The sequence below is a fragment of the Colletotrichum lupini genome, chromosome 10 (assembly GCF_023278565.1).
Source record: "Colletotrichum lupini chromosome 10, complete sequence".
Taxonomy (NCBI): Eukaryota; Fungi; Ascomycota; class Sordariomycetes; order Glomerellales; family Glomerellaceae; genus Colletotrichum; species Colletotrichum lupini.
This window is the reverse complement of record NC_064673.1, coordinates 79603-103954: the sequence shown is the minus strand read 5'-3', so window position 1 is coordinate 103954 and position 24352 is coordinate 79603. Positions and strand designations below refer to the sequence as shown.

The window sequence follows — 24352 nt, the reverse complement described above, 5'->3', positions numbered from 1 at the left end:
CCCCTATCAAGACAATAGAAATTGAAAAAAAGGTCCGACACTTATCTATCCACCGGATCTGTTCGATTCTTCAAAATGAAGGCTTTGGTGTCAAATCGTAGCACCCCCGCAAGAATCTTCAACCTTACCTCGGGAAAGTCCATCTTTAAGGGAGCCCACGTAACCGACGTACCAAAGCCTGTCATCACTGGCCAAGAGATACTGGTCAAGGTGCATTCTGTGGCTCTCAACCCGAGCGACTACAAGCATATTGACGTCATATCCCCCAAGAACTGCATCGTTGGATGCGACTACGCAGGAGAGGTGATTGAAGTTGGCAAGTCCGCCGTAGAGTCATGGAAGGTGGGAGATCGTGTAGCGGGCGTTGTTCATGGCGGCTTGCATCACGACAGGGGCGCGTTCGCAGAATACCTCAAGGCCGAAGCAGATCTGGCGTGGAAGATTCCCCAAGGCATCTCGGACGAGGCTGCAGCAACCTACGGTGTCTCAGCCGTCACTGCCGTGTTGGCGATGAATGTGCATCTTGAACTTCCGTGGCCTGATGAGCCAAAGCAAAAGCTCGAAGCATCTACACCGCGACGGACCGTTTTCATCTACGCAGGTTCAACAAGCGTCGGCCTCTTTGCCATCCAGCTCGCCAAGTTAGCGGGCTGCACCGTGGTCACAACAGCGTCTCCACATTCTAATGATCTCGTCAAGAGCTATGGAGCCGACCACGTTTTCAACTACAGATCGGAGAATTGGGTACAGGAAGTCGTATCGGCTTTCCCAGACATCAGCCTGGCTCTGGACTGTATCTCAGAAAAGGGCACTGGTCCTCTGACGGCCAAAGTACTGCAGGCCAAGGGTGGCAAGGTTGTCACGCTGCTTGATCAAGGAGAGTCAAAGGTTCCAGGTGTCAAGTATGACATGATCATGCTTTATACGGTCTTTGGCAAAGAGTTTGCCTGGCTGCCGCCAATCGGACCCAAGTTCCCGGTCGATTTAGAACATCGACAGGCTCTCGCGCGGTTCTACGCAATACTTCCAAGGCTCACTGAGGTTTTAAGACCTCCCCCTAAGTCGACCTACCCCCTTTTGGCCACCCCCCCCTTTTAGCCACCCCATTTCTCCATCCCAGCTACCGCATTAAAACCCTACCTACGATTTTTAAACTACTATAATAATTATAAAAATCGTCTAAATATAATTCTTTTTTATATACTTATTTATTAATATATAATAATCTCGTATACCGAAAATAAAGTTATTTGGGCTCTTAAGGCTATTAAAAGAGGTCTCTTAGTTAATTAGGCCTTAATTAAGTTCGGAGTTCTAAAGTTAATTCTTTATAACTATAAGAGAGGTTATTAAACGAGGGTAATAGTATTTATAAACCTTTAAAAGCTTCTTTTATAATAAGAAAACTAGCTGGCTTAGTAAGTTCGTATTTAACATAATTTAAGTATTATATTAATTTATAAATAGTTTATAAAATTCGCTAAGTAAGTTCTAAGATCCTAGGGGGATATAAATCCTCTTAAAAAGAGATAAATAGACGCTTTCTTAAGGAGGAACTTATTAATTAAGGTTTAGAGAAGTCGTATTATTAATTCGAAGTATTTAAATAGGGCTATTATTAATATAATTAAGTTATAGTTTAGATTACTTAATATACTAGAGATTAGTAATATTAAATAGGTTGATAAATATAATATAAATAAGATTAGTATTTTAAAAGGTAAGGGATTTAATAGCTTAGTTTTAGGTAAAGTAGAGACTATAGTAGTATAAAAAAAAGAGCCTAGTTCGCGTACTTAGGTATTTATAATCGAATATATCTTTATTAATAGTCGAGCTATTAAACTACTAGTTATATATAAGGGAAAGTCGGTATAGTAGTAGTAGTTTCTATTTAAACTTAACCCTTATACTAGTTAGGAGTTTATAGTAATAGATAATAGCTAGATAACTAATAAAACTACCCTTAAGTAGTTAAAAATAGTGTTCTTATTATAAACTAAGACCCCCCCCCTTAGGGGGCTTAGTATACTTAATAAGCCTCGATTATTAGTTCTAAATAGCTATAAGAGTTATATAATAATAGAATTTATATAAAAATACTATAAAAATAACGTTTATTTACTATTCTTATTATTATATACTTCCTATATCCTCTAGCCGTTAAATATAGCTATTTTTAGATTTATTAAGTCTAAGTATAAAAAGGAGCTTAATAAGGAGGATATAGTAGATAATTCTATTATTATTAAAAAGCGGTACTTCTTAAGCTATTATTAGAAAGCTCGTTTAGCTAGTCTAACGTCGTTAAATATATAAAGTAGGTAGAAAGTAACTAGATTATATCCCCCTAATATAGCTAGATTACTTACTAATTTAATAGTCCTACTTAACCTAGTTATACTAACTAAAAAGACTATAAATACTAAGTAAGTAATTAGTAATATTAAAAAAGCTATTAACTAAGTATTAGCGGCGTCTATTATTAACTAGTTAATACCTAGGAAGGCTAGCGAGCTCTGCGATTAGTTAAAGTTATTTATAGAGCTTAGTCTAGATTATAAGTCAAAGCACCCACTTTTGGGCACCCCCCCCTTTTGGGCACCCCTAAAAGTCCCTCCTAGCTACCACATTAAAACCCTACCTATTATTTCAATTTAATATAACAATTATAAAAATCGTCTAAATACATTCCTTTTTAGTATACTTATTAATTAATAAGTAATAGTATTATATATTAAAAATAAGCTCTAATAGGTACTTAATACTATTAAAAACGGTCTTTTTATTAAAAGGGCCTTAATTAAGTTCGGGGTTCTTAAGATAATACTTTAGGGTCGAAGGAGAGGCCACTAGACGAGGGCGAGGGCATTCGTAGAGCTTTAGAGGCTTCTTTTATAATAAAAAGACTAGCTAGCTTAGTAAATTCGTATATAATATTACCTAGGTATTATATTAACTTATAAATAAGTTAAAGAATTTACCAAGCAAGTTCTAAGGTCCTAGGGGGATAATAAACTACTTAGTAAGAGATAGATTAACGCTTTTATTAAAAGGAATTTATTAATAAAGGTTTAGAGAAGTCGTCTAATCGATTCGCGCTGCGTTAATAAAGTTATTACTAATATAATTAAATAATAGTTTAGATTACTTAATATACTAAAGACTAGCGGTATTAAATAGGCTAATAAGTATAATATAAATAAGATTAGTACAATAGAGGGTAAGGGAGCTAATAGGTTAGTTTTAGGCATAGTAGAGGCTATAGTAATATAAAAAAAAGACCTTAGTTCGCGTACTTAGGTGACGATTATTAAATATATCTTTACTAATAGCAGAGCTATTAAACTACTAGTTATTTATAAGGGAAAGTCGGTTTAATAATAATAGTTCCCTCTTTAACTTACTACTTATAATAGTTAGAAGTTTATGATAATAGATAATAGCTAGACGACCGACGAGACTGCCCTTTACTAGCTAAAGGAAGTATTCTTATTATAAACTAAGACCCCCCCTATTAAGGGGCTTAGTAAGCTAAACTAGCCTCGACTATTAGTACTAAATAGGTATAGGAGTTATATAACGACAGAATTTATATAAGAGTGCTATAAAAATAACGTCTACTTATTATTCTTATTACTATATACTTCTTATATCCTCTAGTTATTAAATATAGCTATCTTTAGGCCTATTAAGTCTATATATAAAAAGGAGCTTAGTAAGGAGGATATAGTAAATAATTCTACTATTATTAAAAAGCGGTACTTCTTAAGCTACTACTAGCTTACTTGTTTAGCTAGTTTAACGTCGTTAAATATACGAAATAAGTAGAAAGTAACTAGACTATAGCTACTTAACATAACTAAGCTACTTCTTAACCTAATAGTCCTACTTATATAAGTTATATTATCTAAAAGGGGCATAGAAGCTGGGCAGACGACTAATAATATTAGTAGACCACTTAACTAAGCATTAGCGACCTCTATTATTAACTAGTTAACTCCTAGGAAGGCTAGCGAGCTCTGCGATTACTTAAAGCTATTTATAGAGCTTAATCTAGATAATAGTACTTAATAACTACTATTCCGAAAGGTAAAAAAAGCTTTTAAAGAGCAGGCCTACTAATTAGCTATATTTTAATACTAAGTTCGAGTTCTTAAGGCTAGGATTAAGCGCATAAGGCCTAGGAAAAAGAAGATTATATATCTAGACCTAAACACTAAGTTTATAAATATTTAGAACGTATAGAAAGCTTAGGAGGACTCTAGCGACCGTCTAGTTAGTCCTAATCGATTCGTAGGGGTCGAATTACCTAGGGAGAATTTTGATTATATTATTATAGCAGTAGAAGGTAGTTAATTAATTAATTATAGTTGGTATTGATGTTTGGATGCTATGTTTTGTTGGGGTGCCCAAAAGGGGGGGGTGCCTAAAAGTGGGTGCTTTGACTTAATACTTAACGACTACTATTTAGAAAAATAAAAAAAGTATTTAGCGAGTAGGCCTATTATTTAGTAATATTTTAGTACTATATTCGAGTTCTAAAAGCTAAAGTTAACCAATTAAGGCTATAGAAAAAGAAGAGTATATTAATAAACCTAAATACTAAGTTTACGAATATTTAAGATATATAAAGAGCTTAGGAGGACTCTAATAACTATTTAGTTAGTCCTAGTCGACTCGTAAGGGTCGAATTACTTAGGGAGAATAATAACTATATTATTATAGTAATAAAAAATAATTAATTAATTAAGTATAGTTAGTGGCGATGTTTTAATACTATGTTTTAATAGGGTGGCCAAAAGGGGGGGGTGGCCAAAAGGGGGGGTGGCCAAAAGGGGGTGGGTCGACTCATTAAACAGATTAGTGGTGGTATCGATATCTTGCTAGAGGAGTTAGACCAGTTGCGCAAGGGGAAGGTATCCGGGAAGAAGTTGGTCGTTAGGTTTTAGTGGAAGAATAAATTAATTAATCAGAGTGGCAATATTACCTAGAGCCGAGGGTGTAATTTACCAATGCATGCCAGGGTGTAGTGATGGAACTACCTTAGCTAGGTGATCAATGATGTATTGACCGGCATTCCACTCTGCCCCCTCACTAGATACGTTACGTTCACATCAGTCCTGGCTCCCTCCTGATGTCCTAAGCTCCGAAGACTCTCGTTATTCATGTCAATCATAACCCGACTGATACAAGTTCTTGCAGAAATCTCGGCACCTCGTGTTCGATCAGTTCCCAGGACCAAGACGTGAAACAATCATGGGGAGCAGTAATCGATCAACATCGAAGTCTTCCCCAGTTGATTTCCCTCGCTTTCTTAAAGCCGGAGCCACAACAAGGCGGACTGGTTGATCTCGTCTCCCCGCCTCATCGTCTCCTTCCCATTCCATTTGCTCGGGATCAAAGATCATCGGTGTCTCGTAAGTGATCCAATCCACACGCGCAACTTGTCTATAGATTTCCTTATCGAGAGCTAGAGCCTCATGCAGAATCCTCTCAATCTCTAAACCCAACTCATCATTCTCAATGATGATGAGGGAAGCGACTGCATCCACTATACCGGATGCTGTATCTCGTACCGTGTTTTCAATGAACCGCCTGACTGCGGATTCTTTCTTCGCGTCGATGGTGTGCAGGATCATACTTGTCGTCTGTGTACTCCACATTTGGAAACTCCGACAGGACTCGACGTCAAAACTGGCAATTGGACATCTCTCTTGGTTGCAATTCATTTCAGTAAAGTGTCTCAACGTGAGAATGGGACGGATTCTATACTCCTACCTTGTCTCATGTGGTTATTCAAGACTTGAATGGCCCCAGATAGTTCGGATCCTGTCCAAAGGTATCGACCGAATATCTCTGCGGTGAGAATTTCCCACAGATATGCTTGCATAACGCTCGAGCGTCTGTTTCCAGACTTTAGTAGGGCGTTTTGTACTGTTGTATCATGAACAACAGGGCCGAAGTAATGCAAGAATCTGGATCCTCTGGGTTCGTGGACTGAATCCCGGGGTCTCATCTTGCCCTCAAAATGCCGGATCGCAAGGTCTCGAATATTGTATCGTAGTCTGGTGGCCAGTTCCACCAGGTGCCGATCTGTCACTTCATAAAGTCCTCCTTTTTGTGACATCTTCAGCCTGTTTAGCTCCTTAGCTGTCTGCTTCCAGCGTTTACGCAAATCAGCGAGATCGGCATCTTTTCGCTGCAGCTCGACTTTCAAAGACTGTAGTGTGACCTCCTTCTCATCTAATCCATCCTTAATTCCTTCAAGTTCACTTCTTTCAGGGGTTGGCCTCTGATCCCATATGTGACCCAAGCTATTCAGGTCTAGTTCGGCCGAGGATTCCGATTGCCGAATTGAATTGGTATCAATTGTGGACTGCAGAAGTTCAATTTTTAGGTTAGCAAGATCTATCAGTTCTAAGCTTGTTACTTTCTTCTGTTCATTGTGATATAGAACAGCACGTAGTATTTACAGATCTTGATGACTTTCCGCTCCTCCATGTCAACGAAGGACTTCCGGCTGCCTCCGTGTCGAAGTAATCTTGCTCCTGAAAGTTGTCGTGGCGGGGAAGCTCCCTCTTTGAAGTCGATCGTTCACCATCTCGTGGCCATGTTAGACGAGCTTGCGGTCGGCTAGATGAGTTGTAGACATTCGAACTCTTTTCTGTCATGATGAAAAGGCTGGGACAAATATGTGAAAGGTCCCGTTGACTTGAGAATGGACTCAGCAGTGTTGAGAAAGAAGAAGAATGGGTATGATCTCGTCCTTGTAGCTTTTAAGAAGCATGGGTGTCAGTTTGTTTCGCCAAAGGTAATGGCAGCTAATGGGTCATGAAGGAGCTTCAGCTCGGCGCAAATTCGGATACGCTGGCTCTCCTTAAACCAACGGCGGAGGATCATCATTCTGCGGGGGCCAAACAAACCAAGTTAGCCCTGGAATTTTATTGGTAATTCCGGTCAGTTGGCTTGGTGAGCCTCGCCTACTAGTATGAACATTCTCAATTCTTTAGATGAAGTTGGTGTGGCACCCCTTGCGTGCATTACGAGGCAAAATCAGTTCGGTGGACGGCCGTTGGACCGAGCACAGTCACACAAAAAGCCTCCAAGTCCGAGTAGGCTTCCTCTTTCATTGTACTCTCGGCGTTCTGATTGATCAGTTACGAGTCGCCAAGCACCAAATGACCTGGCTGCAGGTCAGCTCCTATTCACCGAACTTTTTTTGTGGTGTGATGCAGCAGGCTCAACGGCGTCTAGGCTTGTCGTGTCAGCAAACGGCGCCGTTGATTCCGTCGCCTGACGAATTTGATCCTACAGCACGGGATGGAAGAAACTCGTTGAGTGTGCCAGGGTTTTCCATACTCAAGAATGCTGCATGAGACTGCGTCTCAAACCTCAGATCTGTGAAATTGACAACTTGAACGCAAGGGAGGTGTGCATCAGAAAATTTGCAGCTGAAGTTTGCCGGAACAGTCGTTTCCAGCCAGGTTAGAACTTTTTGAGGCGAACAGGAACTGTTACCGGTACAGACTCGTGCCGAAGCGCCGAGAAGGGGAAAATGCAGGGTTCATGACATGTCGATTCAGGTGAGAGTCTGTTCAAGAACCAACACGTACAGCCTGGCAGCCTTCTGCCTGCATCGGTGATGTTTCCAGGATCCAAACAACGCACAGCAATTGGAGAACACCGATCACTTCCAGCAGTAAAATGGGCGTAGCTACAGTACAATTGATATATGTAATTGTCCAAAACAGCATCTGCCAAAGAAACCTATGGGGAATCCAACTATCCAGATATACCATGCCTTGAATTTCGATCATTTAGTAACAGCTTTCGCGGCGGAGGTAGTTTTGTTTCATTGTGGTACTTGTGGAAAAGATCAGGACGGTGGTCAGCCTGAAATGCAGGCGCCCGCCCCCAAAGAAAATCTTTAGCATAGCCTGCCTTGACAGACACATCTATCTTCTGAGCACTCGCCTGCAGGCCGCCAACATACGTTGAATATTCCTCTCTGTCGACCATAAAAGGCAGCAAAGTTTCCACAATGACCAGCCTCAAATGTAAATCATTGGACACCGATCTGCATCTAGGCCTTCTACTTACTACTCTTGACGTGCTCCATATAGTTCATCAACAAAGCATTATATCTGGTCATGCGACCCGCGTACAATATCCAAGTGCAGGTTAGTCTTCAACGCAATACTCCTTCCAACGAAACATAATCTCACATTGGGCAGAGGAGGGTATCAAATGGTGAGGAAGATGATGACTTACTTGTCATTGGAATTGACTTTGGGACGACGTATGTAAACTTAGTCTCCCTTTCTCTTCAGAATTTGGACTTGAGAACATTCTTTTTAACGAAGTGATTCTTACTCAGTTACTCTGGGGTAGCTTGGGCTACGACTGAAGAATTCGAAAACGACCACATCAACATCATCACCACCTGGCCTGGTAAGGGTCCTGAAGAAGGCAAAGCCCCAACAGAGCTTTACTACGAAGACGAAACGATGATGTGGGGATATGATATACCTGATGATGCAGACCCAATCCGCTGGTTCAAACTACTCCTCCTCAAAGACGAAGATCTTGGCCCTGAACTTTGCGCATCTGAATTCATCTTGCGAGGCAAGAGAATGTTGAGAGACTCTGGGAAGACTGCCATTGCGCTTGTGGCGGATTTTCTGCGGGCACTCTTCAATCACACGATGTATACCATTACTAAGGCGAGAGGGAAAGAAGTCGTCGACGCCATGAGACTGCACATAGTCATCACAGTACCTGCCATCTGGAAGGGTTATGCGAGGCAGGCAATGGAGACAGCCGCGGAGCAGGCAGGAATTCTCTATTCACGGGCGGCAGGAGAAACTAAATTGACTCTGGCACCTGAGCCCGAAGCCGCGGCTCTGTCAACTTTGAGCGAGCCAGGCCGAAAGGTGAGCAAGAACGATGTGTACATCATTTGCGATGCTGGTGGTGGTACAGTGGTAAGTGTAAACTCTCCTCGATGTTTCGAATATTGGCCCCGTCTATGTTTGATATATCTGATTATCATTAGGATCTCATCAGCTACCAAATCGATCAGACCAAACCCATATCGATGCAAGAAGCAGTGGAAGGAACAGGTAACACCATTCATATAACTGAGATTGGTCGGCTTAGAATAAAAGCTGACAACGCCTACTTAATAGGTAGCCTTTGTGGTGGTATCTTCATTGACGAAGCCTTTGAGAGAGCATGCAAAGCTCGCTTGGGCTCAAGATGGAACCATCTGAGTGACACTGGGAAGAAGAGAATCATGAAAAATGAGTGGGAGGCACTCATCAAACCAACTTTCGTACCCAATCTTACCCATCGAGAATACATTGTTGAAATACCAGCCGAAGCTTTCAGCGAGTCCAATCTCAACGACTTCTGCAAGGAGCCAATCATCAAGAATGGAAGGATTCATTTCAAGGAGTAAGTAAATCAAACCTTGAATAACGTCTTTATCAATTAGCTGAGTGTAGAAATAGAACCCACATCCAAAGAGCCTTCATAGACTCTTTTGAAGGGATTGATGAGCTGGTTGCGAGGCAGATCAGAATGGCGACGAGGTCTGGCTTGACAATTACCGTAAGCCGAAAACAAGATATCAATCGTAAAATGTTTGAATCACTGACCTGTGCTTCCCTACGTAGGGAATCATTCTTGTCGGAGGATTAGGCGCCAGTCCATACCTGTATGACCATCTCAAGGAGCAGCATGGGATGAAAGTCCTGCAGTCGGGGGGTATACAGCCGTAAGTGACTATTCATTACTTCATATGTAGTATTTAAAGAGCGTACCAATCAAGGCTGATATCGTGCATAGAAGAACCGCAATCTGCAGAGGCGCAGTCCATAAGGGATTTCTTGATGGCTACCGAGCTGAATATCAAACCCTTATTAAACGTCCTGATTACAGAACTAAGGTGCCTACTATCCAGGTGACCTCGACAGTATCAAGATCAAGCTACGGAGTTACTTACCGAGCGGAGTTTGATCGGGAGAAGCACCTTCAAGAAGACAAAGAGTACGATGTCTACTTGGGGGTCTGGAGAGCCAAGAATCAAATGCACTGGTACCTGAGAAAAGTAAATCTCCCGCATATATCACCCTGGCGGAACACCAAATTCACACTTTAAACTTCTTTATAGGGCGAAATTGTTTCTCAGAAGGTACCAGTACGATTCACCTATTATGAGATTTATAAAGAAGACGTCGGAGGTCATTTTTCTGTTGGCATCTGCGAATGCGATGCGGCGGAAGTGCCAGATCGGCGCACATTTCAGGTCAATGACTTTTGCTACATTGATTGCAAGCTCGACGCTCCGTTTTCCAGTTTGCCTGACATCATGACTATTGATGGTACGATGGCTAAGAAGATGACTTATGTGGTAGAGATGATACCATCGGGGGCATCTGTGGAGTTTACTGTCTATATCGATGGTAGGAAACAGGGTAGTCACAACGCCTGCGTCAGATTTGAGTGATACCTGTCTTTTCCATAATGTAGAGTCCTCTGCTTAGATATTTCTCAGTTCCAGAAGCTTCGCATGTAAGATAGTCCTCATAATGCGCACACATTACTATTATTGAAAGTTCATTTGATTCATCATCATGCAAAGTAGTACCCGTAAAACGCCCCATACGCCTACCCATCAACTGATTACAACCTCGACTTCATAATGATCCGCTTTGGTGATGGGATGGCCGTCTGCTCACTCACTTGTGCCTTACAGAGTGGTTCCGTCGTCACAGTTGCCTCAATCCTCCTTCCAAAATACTCAATCTCCACGACGTCGCCCTCTTCCACACTGCTTGGCAGATACGTATAGGCAATGGGCTTCCCGATTGTGTAGCCAAACGCGGCATTCGTGACGTACCCGACTGCTTTCCCATCGAGTAACACGGGCTCCTTACCAAGAACAACGAAGCTCCCGTCATTGATTGTAAGACAACGGAGTTGCTTGTTGACCTTGATTTTTGCAAGGCGCTTGATGGCGTCATGACCGACGTACCCTTCCTTGCCGAAGTCGACGGCAAAATCAAGACCGGCTTCAAAGGGAGTGTGCTCGGTGGTCACATCGACACCATACGTCCTAAATCCAGTTTCCAGGCGCAGGGCACTAAAGGCGCTGCGACCTGCGGCGATGACTCCATGGGGCTGACCAGCCTTCCAAAGAGTATCCCACAGACGCAAGCCGTTTTCTGCACTGGTGTAAATCTCCCAGCCGGGTTCACCAACAAACGATAGGCTCACGACAGTAACCGGGAGACCAGCAATGATTGCTGTCTTAACCTGCGAGTGAGGCATGTCTTTGAGGTTGTCTGAGCTGATACCAGTGATGATGTCGGCGGCGCGGGGTCCCCAGAGACCAATGCCACTCGTACCTCCGGTGGTTTCGCGGACATGAACGAACTGGGCCGGCGACGCCTTGACTTGGAGACGAGCCTCTCGTTCCAAGTAAGCAAAGTCAACGGGGCCATTGACTGCAAGCTGGAATGTGTCTTCGCGAAGCCTGGCAACAAAGATGTCGCTGAGAACACCACCTTCGTCATCAAGGAGAAGTGTAAAGGTGACATTACCCGGCGCTGTGTCGATATTGCTCGTGGTTAGCCGTTGAAGAAGCTTGGCTGATCCGGGTCCAGAAACTTCCAGCCGGCGGATTGGCGTGAGATCGTACATTGCAGCCGCTGTCCGTGTCTTCCAGGCTTCTGCGGCAGCAATGTCGGAGTAGTACCTCGCTGACCAGGTATCACGCTTCTTTGGCTTCCACTTGTCAGGCAGCTGCCTGACAAGCGCCGCGTTGGCTTCAAACCACTGCGGACGCTCCCATCCCCCTGCCTCGAGGAAGTAAGCGCCGAGTTCCTTCTGGCGGGAGTGAAACGGGCTGACGCGGAGGTTGCGCGGTGACTCGTGCGGCTGAAGAGGGTGCAAGATGTCATAAACTTCGACAAAATTCTGCGTAGAGACCTCCTTGACGTACTCGGGCGCGAGTTGAATTTGTTCAAAGCGAGAAATGTCGCACTCTCCGAGATCGACCTCGGACTTCCCGGTGGTCAGAAGCTGTGCTACCGCGCGAGCAACACCGGCGGAGTGTGTCACCCAGACTGCTTCTGCGACGAAGAACCCTTCCAAATTGGGCGCTCTACCGACGAGAGGACCACCGTCTGGAGTGAAAGACATGATGCCGTTGAAGCCGTATTCGATCTCCGTTTCGGCAAGGGCAGGGAGAAGTTTCTTAGTGAGTTCCCATGCCGGCTTGAAGTCATCTGGGGTAAAGTCTAGACGCGATGGCATATTGTGCTCATCGACATGCTTGGGCGTTTCGCCAAGCGAGGCAGCGACCACGGGAAGGGGGCGGTGGCCGTAGTAGCCAATACCATACTGTTCACCATGTTCGCGGTAGTAAAGATCCCGGTCCTGGTGGCGAAGAATGGGTAGTTGAGCGCCGTTCACCTCAAGCTTCTTCCCCTTCTGTGCTGGCACGGGGGTCGTCTTTGCGTACTGGTGGCCGACGGGCAGCAGTGGGATCGGTAGATCGATCATGGCACCGACCTCAACGCCCCACAGGCCGGCACATGCGATGACGAGATCGGCGGGAATCGCACCGTTCTTCGACTCGACGCCTGTGACTCGGCCCTGGCTCCGCGCGATGCCCGTGACCGGGGTGTGCTCAAGATAACGGACACCGGCTTGCCGAGTGCGCTCGATAAGCACTTGAACTGCGCGAGCAGCCAATGCAAGACCATCGGTTGGAATGTGCAGGCCGCCAAGAATCACGTCTGTGCTGATAAGGGGGTAAATCTTCTTGACCTCGTCGGCGGTGAGCAGATTGGCCTCGATGCCCCAGGAGGAGGCATAACCGTGTTTCCTCTTGAGTTCTTCGAGTCTCTCTGGTGTTTCTGCCACTTCAAGGCCGCCGACTTGGTTGAAGCATTCTATTGAGAGCAGCTTTTGTACCGTGTATTTTGCAAAGGAGCTCATAGTCTTGGAACCCGTGGTTTGGAACACAAGACCGGGGGCATGAGATGTTGAGCCACCCGGCATGGCCAATGGCCCCTGTTCGACCACTGTGATGTTGGTCCACCCCCGCGAGACCAGCTCATCAGCGATGTTGGTACCAACTATGCCGGCCCCGATAATGACGACGCGCTGTGAGGGATCCATGATGTATGTGTGTGTGTATGTGTGAATCCTTCTTGTCTGGTGACAAGGGAAAGGAGATGTAAATAATAATGATGTATTCCGGGTTTAGAAGAACTCTTCTGGTGATAACCCCTCAAGATGATAGCATCGTGTACAGTTGCAAGACGGCTTATAAGTCACCCATGCCCGTCTGCGATACCCCAATTCAGTCTAGCCTCATTGTCGGTGTGGAGAACCTGGAGAACAGACATGGAGCTTGCTATAGATAGCAGCACCGTAGATGTGGCCCGGAGAGCCCAAGACGGCGGTCACCTGATCGGTTTCTTGAAGCCGATGCCGCCCGCGTTGGCCGATGCGCGTGGCCCCCAAAGGAACCCAAACACACTTCACACCTTCATGATATTGATCCATCAACACCACGTTCGCAAAGGCTTATCGCCACATAGACTCACTTGCGCTTGATTCGGTCATGGTATGGTCACCTTTGCAACCAGAGGTAGATAGCGGGCGCAACCAGCCTGTTGCGCTTGCACTTGGAACTTGGCCTCTTGCCAACATTCACTATCGTTTTGCTATACCAAACCCCCTAGGGTTGGACGAGCGAGGCCGGCTCATACCAGCCGGGGGAGGGGTGCCTCGTGCGCTCTGCTCCGAACTCGGCCACTGCGCCGGTGCCCTTCAACCCCGGCCACCATAACCATCGGGTGTTTGGCCTTATCTGTGTCATCATGATCGTGATCTGTCTGATGCTCTTTATGGATCATCGCGAGGAAGATAACGTTTCGAAAGCTGGAAGGAAGATGAGTCTTTGATGCTCCATCTACTGTTGGGCATCAACCGGTTTACGACCAGGCTCCGACGTCAGACAGCACCCCCCCTCCTCCATCGCCTTCCATCATCATATGATACAACTTGTGATTGTTCGCGCATTCTCCTTCACCATAACTATTGTGCAATCGGTGTGACTTAGACGTGCAGCCGAGTCCGGATGCGCAGTCCAGCCCGTCCCAATCGCCTCTTTCACTGTGCTTCCAAAGTTGCCGATAACCACAATCTCTCTAGGCAAGGTGCCGTTCATCCAATTCCCGACTATTGAGATACCAGAGTCTGCTATAGGCAAGTGTCGGTGAGCGTCGGGCCAAACGGCCGCGGGGGATTCGTCCGAAAAGTCGATGGACTATTGTCATGATAGGACTCGATATTAGCATCGCATTGGTTCCCACCAAGTCGGGCTCTCGTCGAAACGAGCCAAAACACCACGGCACAACTTCCAGGGATCCCATCACCGCGTGACTGGGAGGGGTAGAAACTTTTCCTGTAGTCGTTGTGACCCCGAATTTCTTGTCGCCTTTATGTGGTTATCAGCAGCACCCGCCTCACGTTGAAAGTCACAACCCTTGTCGTTTGCCCACCGCACTTGGCGTTACGGATCGTGCGCTGGCAAGTTGGTCAACGGCAGTGGGATGTTTGGCTCACCAAGGCTGACTGACGTTCGGAGCGTCTTGCCCGCTTGAGTCATGCAATCGCAGCTCTGTTCTTATGCGATGTGGGGATAACAAATGAGCAGAACTACGTGTCCTAAAGTACCCTAGCGATTGTCAAGAGCGGACTATTCGAACTCAGAAGAAGATCATCATTCCCTCCTTTGGCGCTTCATTGCCAGCCTGGATGGCAAGTGCTTTGCACTGGGTTCAATCGCAGTGACCATGGAGTGAGAAGCGGCCCATGGCAGTCGGCATCCGGCTTCCACAAGACAGGGGGTACCGCCTCTCAGAAACGGTAAGGCTATGAATGCTACTGTGCGTCAAAAACGGTTTGGCTCAGGACCCTGATTCTTGGCATGTGTGGCAGAGGGAAAGCAAGGCGCTTGAGGGAGGGGTGAAGAAGAACAGCCGTTGGGAGAAGACGAACACCTCTGCGAGTCTCTATATTCTCCCTGCCGAATAATAATCCAGACGGGCGGCGGACTTATGCCTAACGGCAAAGTCAAATGAGCGAATGTGTGCCCTGTCATTCCCAACTGGACTCGTAAGGGTTGGCGTGCTCGGGGCCAAGGAGACTGACCCATCGAGCAGTCTAGAACGACCTTGGTCGAACAAGACAGGATCTACCTATCACTCCGAAGCCTTTTCTAACCGCTCTGCAACCCCAACGACCCAGGCTACCCGGCTACCCCATCCGTGACACCCCCGATTTGCCTTCATAAAATAATTCCGTCTAAAACGAGAGCTTGATCCCTGCCTCCTCCCCCGCATGATCCACCACATTGGGGGCTCACCAAAGAAGCGCCGTTCCAAGTTCGTAAACCGCCTGGCGCCGCGTCTGCATGGGCTGCGAGTTTCTCCTCGGTGACTTCCCCGAGCTGGTTCATATTACCTAACAGTTTTCCCATCGTGGCATCTTGCTTGGCGTTTTGATGCCCTCGTGTCACCGTGTCAGTCCGGTGACGGATCCCGATGGTAAACGTCAAAGACGAATCAATGACTCGAGCATCGTGTGCCACCTTGCTTTGCGTCTCTGAATCCATGCCATCAAGGGTCTGAAAAGAAGTCTTGGTCACAACATGACAATACGTTACCATGCTGCTCAAAGAGGTCTATCATGGCAGCTCAACTTTGTAACTAAATATTGGAGCGGCTATTTGACGCATCAAGAAGACACAAGACATGAAGTCAACGAGGTGATCTATACGTGCTTACCACTGGGTAAAACCGGCATTATGTAGCGAAAATTTCTTCATTGCTAAAATTGATTAAACATGATATTGTTGAAGTTTTCCCCTTCCCACCATGCATTTCCTGGTTCCGATTGCGGGTAACTCATATCCCCAATGCCCACGAGCTGCGAGGGGTCCGCGTATAACCATGGTGTTGTGTTGAAGGTTAGGCTATCAATCTGCTCGACGGTCGGCGGGTCAAACACTGTGGCCCGTGACGTCGACGACGATGATGATGTCGCAGTCGAATTTGCCGGATTGGAGGAAACGTTGTGCGTCCTTTTGAATGTCGACGTCGGCGCCTCTTGCCCACCGTCTGCAATGTTGATGGTGATCTCCGGAGATGTGGCGACGATGATCTCGAGGGTTGAGCTGTCGCTAGTATCAACAGGTGGTACAGCAGGTGTGAGTGATGCGTCCAGGAGGCCGGCGGTTGGGATTTCCTGAGAGTCTGTTGTAGAGTTGAATTGAAGGATCTCCCACATCAAGGGGACGCTGAGGTAGATTTTAGACGGCATCCAGTCTTCTACGTCCATATTCTCGGTTCCTGCAGCAATGCGGGTCATCCTGTCGAGGTTACGGTCCTAGGTGTCATGGTCAACCATAAAGAACTTCTTGCGTGACTGGTATTTAACTCACCAATGCACCACAGGCTGCGGAACAGGGGATGAAGCTCTTTAAGAATCTCCTGCACTTAGCAAAGTCCGTATTAGATTTGTGCTTTAACCTCGCCGCCGCCGCGCAGCAGTAGTAAAGGTGAACCGTCGCAGCAATGGCAGCGACATGCCCAAAGAAAGGGTCTACCAGCGGTACCTGCTTGTCGACAACCATGTCAATCATCCGGACAATCCAAGTGGCGTGGAGTAGTGCTTGTTCTGAAGACCTCCTCCAGAATGTGTTTGGGATACCGAGGTTTGGGTTATGCTGGGCTCCAACGATGTAGAGAAACGGATGATTCAGGACTGTGGGTATCGCATGGTAAGTGAATTGCTCCTTCAACCATGGTGCCCAGTAGTCCCGGTTCACCTTGAGTTCGTCGATTTTTCGTTCGTAGAACTTGACAGAGTCATAACGGTGGCACATGGGTATCCTGTTTTCCGTCTCCATGAAGTCTGAGAGGACTTTGGCGTAGGTAGAGTCATTCCGCCATGGTTCCTTGAGGATGTTTCGTGAGCAATCCGAGACATATTTCCTGACCTGGCTCCAAACCCATCCCAGGCAGACACTCGTGTTCCAGATGCCCGTCTCGCCAGGGGAAGAGGTCCCAAGATCATCTCGGGGTAGTGGTGGCGCCTTGCACGAGTCCTGCTCCGACTGATTACCGCTTGACGGAAGAGTAGGCCTGCGCACGTCATTGGGAAAGCTCAATAACCCATCCTGGCGGCCGTAGGACTGTTCCAGCAACTGGAGGCTCCAGAAAAGTCTTTTCTTTCGGTCTGTTGTGGAATTATCCACCGCATAGACAGATTCTATATCAAGCATGGCTGACCGACACAGCTGAAGCGAAAGGCCGAGGTGGAATTGGCCCAGGTGCACATTGCCGTCTGTGAGATCAGTTTCCCATTTCAATTACATCACGACGACGCTCTGCGCTGAGGTACTTACCTATGAAAGAGGCGTAAGACAGAAGACATAAACTCTCTATTGTCGTGATGTCCACGGTGCCATTGGCGATTCGAAGCATGACGAGTGTCTTTGCGTTACTGCTAAAGAGCTGCATGTGATCGCGTTGCTCAGAGAACCGCGATGTCAGGGCTAGGATACTGCTGGCGAGCTCTTCTGGCAAAGAGTCGTAGTCGCCGACTTCGTCTCTCTCAAAACACCAAATCGGCTGTCGATGGCAGTACTTGAAGTAGAGATTAATGCCCGTCGCCATGTCATCTGGGTCAAAGACGACAGAATTGCTGTTGTCGGTCGGGTAGTCCTGCCGGTTCCTCCGAGATGGCGGCGTTGCCGAAAATGACTTTTCCGACGCATCGGTGACTTCCTCGAACGTTGCCTGTTGTTGTGTTTGTGGTTGTCCTTGACGAGCGTGGTGGTTCGGTCTAAGAACCCGGTCAGATGGTCTGAACGAAGCATGTTCGCGTGCGGTGTCGTATTACAAGCCCCCTCCACTAAGGAGGAGATCCAGTTTCTCTTCCAAAGTTTGCAGTCTCTCATCCTATCGGTGGTAAGGCGTCTGATATCAGTAGGGGCAAGAGTACTTATGGCATGCGTACCGATCTTCCGCTTTGCGAAGGTCTCACCACAGGGTAAGAGCATGACTGAGACAACCGTACGCAACTCGAGCACGCCGGCTTCTCACCCGGGCACCGCGTCTTTTTCCTCCTGTACGGCGCGAACAAGCGTCAGCGAACAATCCCTAACACGAGAAGAAACGAATTCCTGCTGGAAAAAAGCGGCAGACCTGCAAGTGAGACAGGCATGATGTGAGCGTCTTCTCCCCCTCAAGCTGGCCGAACTGATGGAGCCCTCCTCTGGCGGCATGTCATTGACGAATCTCACGGCCCTAGGAAGAAGACACGAGCAGCACTGCAAAGGGGGCCCGGAAGCGTACATGCCTCCACTAAATACTTTCAAAATTATAAACACCCCTTGCCACGAACCCCGCACCGTACGGACTAAACCGATGAGGGGCGCCCCGTCACCGTGCATCCCCCTCTTAGTCTAACCCCCCCTAGGTAAGACAGCCCCTCGATAAGGGACGGAAAGCATAAACCATGGCAGTCAGAAGAGATAAGAAGGACCGCTTGAGGCTATATCCTTGTCACGTGGATTGTCTACCGAAGAATTCGCTGACAATTCGGGAAGCCGACCATCCGAGATCGACAACTCCATCATGATCTTCAACGTCCATCATCAAGCTACCAAGGTAGAAGCCATAGGTGAACTAGATTCACCAGCACACTATCTTTTGGTGTAGTGAATCCAACTCAGTCGAAGCGCTTTTCATCCTAGACTAATGAGGTCTTTGTTCGGTCGTTTGGTCGACGTCTTCATCAATTAGTACTTGGTTGTAGGGGTAAGGTACCGTATTTGTGTTACACGGCAGAGCCCAAAGTTAATAACGGTTTGGAAATCCCACGGTAAATTTTGAGTGATGTCTGGCATCAGAAAGAAATGGAGTCTCCGACTTCGGTGAAAGAGGGGAAAAAAGAATGATGGGATTTCGCCTTCCTACCGCGTGGAGAACCTGAGAGCTCGTTAGCATGCAGACTGACAATGCGACACTACTGACAGGTTGTCTCTGCTTCAGCCACGACAACATGTTCTGGGCATGTAATTATTGCGCCTAACTAAGAACCAACCTATCATGAATCATCGTGTCTCCGGCCTTTTGTGCACACGGTGATGTGGAGAGTGGGAACCAATGACCTTTCATAAAACCTTGGATTACCAAGTCAACTCCACTAAGCATGTATGTACGCCGTTGATCTATGCCGATGCAACTACATATGAAACCAAACTGCCTCACATATCACAACCTTGCTACCGGGTCCACAAGGTCGGTTAATTCAGAGTTGGGATACTCTGGGTTCTGGAGATGATCCGGGCGCTCACGGTCCCACGCCCATCTCGTCTTGAGCTCTGGCGACAACGAGTCTTCGAGCATCTGGATCACATACTTGCCAAGCACAGGGAAGAACTTGAAGCCGTGGAACGAGCCACACGTGGCGAGATACAGACCCTTGGCCGCCGAGTGCGGAGAGATGATGAAGTCGGAGCTAGTTGTGAAGGCATCCCTAAACGCACAGTTAGCACGTTGCTTTGAAATCTAAAACATGGCTTGATCATCATTAACAATTCACTTACCAGCAGATCCGGTGCTTGGTCATCTTCCAGTTTGCGCTCTTCTTCCCATACCACAGATTACGCTGCTCAGCGATATCTTCCTTGAGCTGCCGGGACACCTTCCACTGACTGTAATCTTTCGCCGGTGGAGGCGCTGAGACGTGGCGACCAGGCAGGATTTCTTTGGTGTTTGAGAAGATCTTGGATCCCCACCACTTGAGTTCTCTGTCCTTCGTTGGCGGAATGCTTCCGATAAAGGGCTTTCCTGTTTCGATTGTGAGTTATTTTTCCCGCCTAATCGCAATGCGGAAGGAAAAAAAAGGTGCGGCGTCGTTAACAAAGACAAAAATAGAGAGAGAAAACATACCATGTCCTGTGTACCCCTGGAACCCGACGGGCATGTCGGCATACTTTTTGTACTCCTCTTCGTCAAGCTCCGCCATGCCAGTGGTGATTCCAGCAGCCAGAATGCGGTCACCGGCTCGGAGGTTGCTTAGGCCGCTCTTTGCGGCACTCAACTCCAGCAACTTTGGCGTGTAAGCTCCCGTGGAGAGAATAGTGTGTTCCGCGGTCAGAATTTCTCCTGTAGTCGTCTTGATACCTGTGCAGTTGCCACGCCGGTCAAATTCCAGAGAAGCAGTTTCAGCCGTCACATACTTGACGCCTAATTTGATAGATTCGCGAGTGACAGCTCTTAAGCAGTCGCCAGCAGCCGCCCATCCGCTCGCACGGTTGACGAGAACTTCTTTGGCGCCAGAGTAGTCAGCATCTTCGAAAAGACCATTATACAATTTCCGAGCTTCAGAGATGGGCAGAGCAATAATATCGTCTTTGCGGCCGAGCTTCTTGTGATGGTCTATAACATTCTGGGCGTAGTCGCTTCGGCAGATCCAGTAAACACCCGTTTGGTGGAAATAGGGCTGCCAGAGAGGGTCGTTCTTGAAAGTGTCTTGGGCCTCCAGGGCTAGCTGACAGTAGGTAAAGTCGTCGTAGTCGGCGCGGACCACCTTATTCCAGTCCCATGAGGCGGCCACGCGCTCATCGGCGTCGAATGCATCCTTGTCGACCAGGGTCACGGATGCATCGGGGTACTTCTTGATAAGGTGATAGGCGGTAGACACACCAAACACACCAGCGCCAACAATGAGATAGGAGGGTTTGCTCTGGTCCATTTTGTTGAAAAAGTAGAATGACATGGATCGGCGGGAGAGGGGGGGAAGAACTTGGTCAAAAAGGGACTCTTGCAGCCAAGCAGAGTAGAGATCTCTTTCGACTATGGAGGTTCCCAAGACGGCACAGAGAGACGGAAACAAATAAGTCGAGTGTTACCTTGAATACCTTGCATCGTCACTTTCACGGAGCGAGAAGACGGTTTACTTATCGGTGACCCGTGTGAACTCCCCCGCCTCCAAGAGCGGAAGGGGTCCCGATGTCGGCTGGCATTCCGAATGCCGATCACGTGACGAAATGAGGTATCCGGGGACCGGCTTTCTTTGAGTGGTGTATCCCTCTCTATCTTCCAAAAAAAAAACATGAGCATCATCAGATCGTGATCTTCGCGTTCTTGAATAGAAACACTGCAATGCAAGTTTATCTTGTAGGTCAAAGACAGAGACGGGGCATTGGCTGACATTTTGAGTTGCTTCGGTTGGATATTCCATAACCCATGGGCAAACACCAGGGATGCCCCCGGATGAATCGCGATAAGACCCTGGAACCCAGTGTAAGCAGAGCAATGATCCTTACCAGACTCTCCTTGACTTAGTCGTCTTCTCCATAAACAGCAGATACGGTCAACACCATCACGATAGATACGGGAATCCTCGGTGTGCCTGTATGTTATGACCTGACCAGGTGGTTGACTCGTTGACAGCTGTACCCTACATCGCAGATCGGTAATCTAGTGCAAAGTGCCGGTCTGGTACCGAGCGTGACAGGCACTTGAAGTTGATGCACCGCGGCCAACACACCAAGGGTATCCGGACTAGTGCGCCGACGGCGTCACGTACGCCGAGCCGCCACAAATGGTACGAGAGGAGTGCAGGGTGCAGCGAATGGGACGAACACAGTGCTACGTTGACGCCAATGGAGCCAAAGGCATTACGTTGTTGACATCGAGGATGAGCAGCGGCTGGAAAACGACGTGTAACCATCGGGTGCCAATGGAGTCAAAACCGCCTGGGCGTTCACGAGGCGGGGACTGGGGGGACTACCCAATGAAGAATGCACAGTGAAAAGTTTCCAGATTGGGAAAGGATACTCGTTAGTGCCAGATATGTGACAGATACTAACTCCACTGACCGGGGGAGCTTCTGAGGGGACTGACTGGTCGAAGCTGTGATAAGCAGGGATGATCAACCTTAAGTCTGTGTGTAGAGATGGACCGGATCTTCATGGAAGGATGTCCAGCTCAAAACACGGCTTTGAAAAGTCTAGACTCCTGGGGGTGGGTGCTGCATCAAGTGATACACCATGATGAATCCTATCTACACTGCCCTCAAGGGCCCCCAGCTTACCCAGGACCTCTACCATCACAGCGCGGCTCGGTCCGTATATCCCACCCCATGGTGTTTGGAGTACGAGTCGGTCCGCGTGAGATGTGTTTGCCGGTCATGTGATCGGTATTCACGACCGCATCAACAGCCACCTGATGGCTATGGGTGTCCGGAATTGTCAGAGGCGTTCGGTGTGCGACATCGAGCACCGGCCGGCCCAAACGATGGTTTCCAGTCCAGGAGATAGGAAAGGGCGAAACACGGACTCAGTCTACCGGCCAGGGCTTATCATGGCTATATAGAAGGACTGCCATCTCAGGCCATAGAGTTGTAGATAAGCCAAATCAGACCACAATCATCAGACTACAACTACCGAGCATCAGCTCCAGTTCCCCAGCTCTCATCGTTTCCAACGAGCTATCATCTTACATAGAATTGCGGGTTTAGCAATGTCACTTTTCAAGAACTACTTTGGCCTCGGCGGCTCCAAGCCTGCTGCCCAGGATGAGAAAACCCCTGTCAGAGCCCTTCCTGCCTCCTGGTACACCTCTCAAGAGATGTACGAGCTTGAACGTCGTGCCATCTTCTCCAGAAAATGGCTCCTCACTACACACAGGGCCAGAATCCCCAATCCTGGTGACTGGGTCCGCTACGATGTTGCCGGCTACCAATTCATCATTGTCCAAGACCGAAAAGGAAACATCAACGCCCTGCACAACATTTGCCGGCATCGAGCGTTCCCCGTTGTGACCAAGGAAGAGGGAAACAGCTACGTCTTTTCCTGCAAGTACCATGGCTGGTCCTACGGTCTGGCGGGTAACTTGGCCAAGGCTCCTGGTTACCAGGAGCTTGCGGGCTTCGACAAGTCTCAGAACAACCTGTTCCCCATTCACGTTCACGTCGACCGCAATGGCTTTATCTGGGTCAACCTTGATGCTGCCGAGACGCCCGAGATTGCGTGGAACGATGACTTCCTCGGCATCGATGAGCAGGAGAGATTCGAGCATTACAACTTTGAGGACTACGTCTTTGACCACCAATGGGAGATGGAGGGAGAGTGGAACTGGAAGATCCTGGCCGACAACTACAATGAGTGCTACCACTGCCCGACTGCCCACCCAGATATTCCCTCCATCGCAGACCTCAACTCCTACTTCGTCAACACTCAGAACGCATACATTCAGCACTTTGGTCAGCCCACACCTGAGCAGATCGCCAAGGGCTTCCGTGTCGCTGCTACCTACTTCTGGCCTAACGCCTCTATGAACGTCTCGTAAGTTTCTCACGTACCTTACTTACGAAAGGTGTACTCCATTGCTAACATTTCTTTAAGACCACACTTCTTCTTCATCCAGCGATTCGTTCCCGACGGACCTTCCAAGTCCCAGATGCGCTATGAGGTTTACCGCAACAAGAACTCTAGCGACGAGGACTTCAATGTCATCAGTGACATGTACAAGCGCATCATGTCCGAGGACAAGTACCTCTGCGCCAACGCCCAGAAGAACATTAACGCTGGGATCTTTGTCAACGGCGAGCTCCACCCTGAGATGGAGAAGGGTCCTCTCTTCTTCCAGAAGACGGTGCGCGAGATCATCACCGAGCACTGGAAGAAGGAGCAACAATCCGGCAGCGAGATCTGGCCGGCGCAGCAGCAGGTGCCAAAGACAGCTACGGCGAGTCAGAGTGATTCACAGCTTTGTGCGGCAATCGACTGCTGTAGCAGAGGCAAAGGCAGAATGGACGACAACAAGAAGATGTGTCTTGATGAGGCGATTGCATTTTGATTCGAAGTTGTTGTGAAGTAGAAGCCCGAAGGACGGCAGGCATGGATCATGGCGAGACTTGAGCATCTCACCCTTTGGCGTTGGATATTGATAGCCTTCATTTTACACCACCTTAGTTAATTGGGCGAAATTGACACTTTGAGCATTCTTTCCATGACAAGTTGCCAATATGCCGTCGTCACTGAGCGAGGTATTCGATGATTTCGTGGTTCTCAAATTCGGAGTGATCAAGAATTCTTTCTTTTGCCATGTGTTCTGGAACATTTTGCGCGGGAAACTTGCCGGACTCCGTTTCCATTCTCCACTAATAATAACAGCTCATGAAGAACTCCTACACTTGATGCAATATAAGTCTCAATCATGGTGGTTGTGCGGACTGTCATGCTCTA

At 47.6% G+C, this 24352-nt stretch overlaps 7 protein-coding genes across 7 annotated transcripts; 4 read left to right on the top strand and 3 right to left on the bottom strand.

Moving 5' to 3' along the window:
- Positions 1 to 75: 75 nt before the first annotated feature.
- CLUP02_17242 (TOXD) lies at positions 76 to 1098 on the top strand (the record flags this gene model as incomplete). The annotated part of the gene is made up of 1 exon (XM_049296155.1): positions 76 to 1098. One exon carries the CDS (start codon positions 76 to 78, stop codon positions 1096 to 1098), a length of 1023 nt encoding a protein of 340 aa, XP_049137379.1.
- A 4130-nt stretch (positions 1099 to 5228) lies between these two features.
- Positions 5229 to 6674, bottom strand: CLUP02_17241 (uncharacterized protein; the record flags this gene model as incomplete). Its single annotated transcript, XM_049296154.1, has 3 exons — positions 5229 to 5716; positions 5782 to 6379; positions 6477 to 6674. 3 exons carry the CDS (start codon positions 6672 to 6674, stop codon positions 5229 to 5231), a joined length of 1284 nt encoding a protein of 427 aa, XP_049137378.1.
- Positions 6675 to 8153: 1479 nt separating this feature from the next.
- On the top strand, positions 8154 to 10582 carry CLUP02_17240 (uncharacterized protein; the record flags this gene model as incomplete). Its single annotated transcript, XM_049296153.1, has 10 exons — positions 8154 to 8183; positions 8238 to 8302; positions 8381 to 8987; positions 9059 to 9125; positions 9192 to 9459; positions 9531 to 9615; positions 9681 to 9781; positions 9853 to 10114; positions 10178 to 10469; positions 10551 to 10582. The coding sequence occupies 10 exons, from the start codon at positions 8154 to 8156 to the stop codon at positions 10580 to 10582; spliced, it is 1809 nt and encodes a 602-aa protein (XP_049137377.1).
- A 107-nt stretch (positions 10583 to 10689) lies between these two features.
- On the bottom strand, positions 10690 to 13194 carry CLUP02_17239 (FAD dependent oxidoreductase; the record flags this gene model as incomplete). Its single annotated transcript, XM_049296152.1, has 1 exon — positions 10690 to 13194. The coding sequence occupies one exon, from the start codon at positions 13192 to 13194 to the stop codon at positions 10690 to 10692; it is 2505 nt and encodes an 834-aa protein (XP_049137376.1).
- A 228-nt stretch (positions 13195 to 13422) lies between these two features.
- CLUP02_17238 (uncharacterized protein) lies at positions 13423 to 13985 on the top strand (the record flags this gene model as incomplete). Its single annotated transcript, XM_049296151.1, has 3 exons — positions 13423 to 13531; positions 13620 to 13645; positions 13764 to 13985. The coding sequence occupies 3 exons, from the start codon at positions 13423 to 13425 to the stop codon at positions 13983 to 13985; spliced, it is 357 nt and encodes a 118-aa protein (XP_049137375.1).
- A 1930-nt stretch (positions 13986 to 15915) lies between these two features.
- CLUP02_17237 (uncharacterized protein) lies at positions 15916 to 20853 on the bottom strand (the record flags this gene model as incomplete). The annotated part of the gene is made up of 8 exons (XM_049296150.1): positions 15916 to 16473; positions 16529 to 17433; positions 17495 to 17888; positions 18169 to 18217; positions 18297 to 18398; positions 19375 to 19632; positions 19703 to 19946; positions 20049 to 20853. 8 exons carry the CDS (start codon positions 20851 to 20853, stop codon positions 15916 to 15918), a joined length of 3315 nt encoding a protein of 1104 aa, XP_049137374.1.
- A 1772-nt stretch (positions 20854 to 22625) lies between these two features.
- CLUP02_17236 (Rieske domain-containing protein) lies at positions 22626 to 23963 on the top strand (the record flags this gene model as incomplete). Its single annotated transcript, XM_049296149.1, has 2 exons — positions 22626 to 23449; positions 23510 to 23963. 2 exons carry the CDS (start codon positions 22626 to 22628, stop codon positions 23961 to 23963), a joined length of 1278 nt encoding a protein of 425 aa, XP_049137373.1.
- Positions 23964 to 24352: the final 389 nt, after the last annotated feature.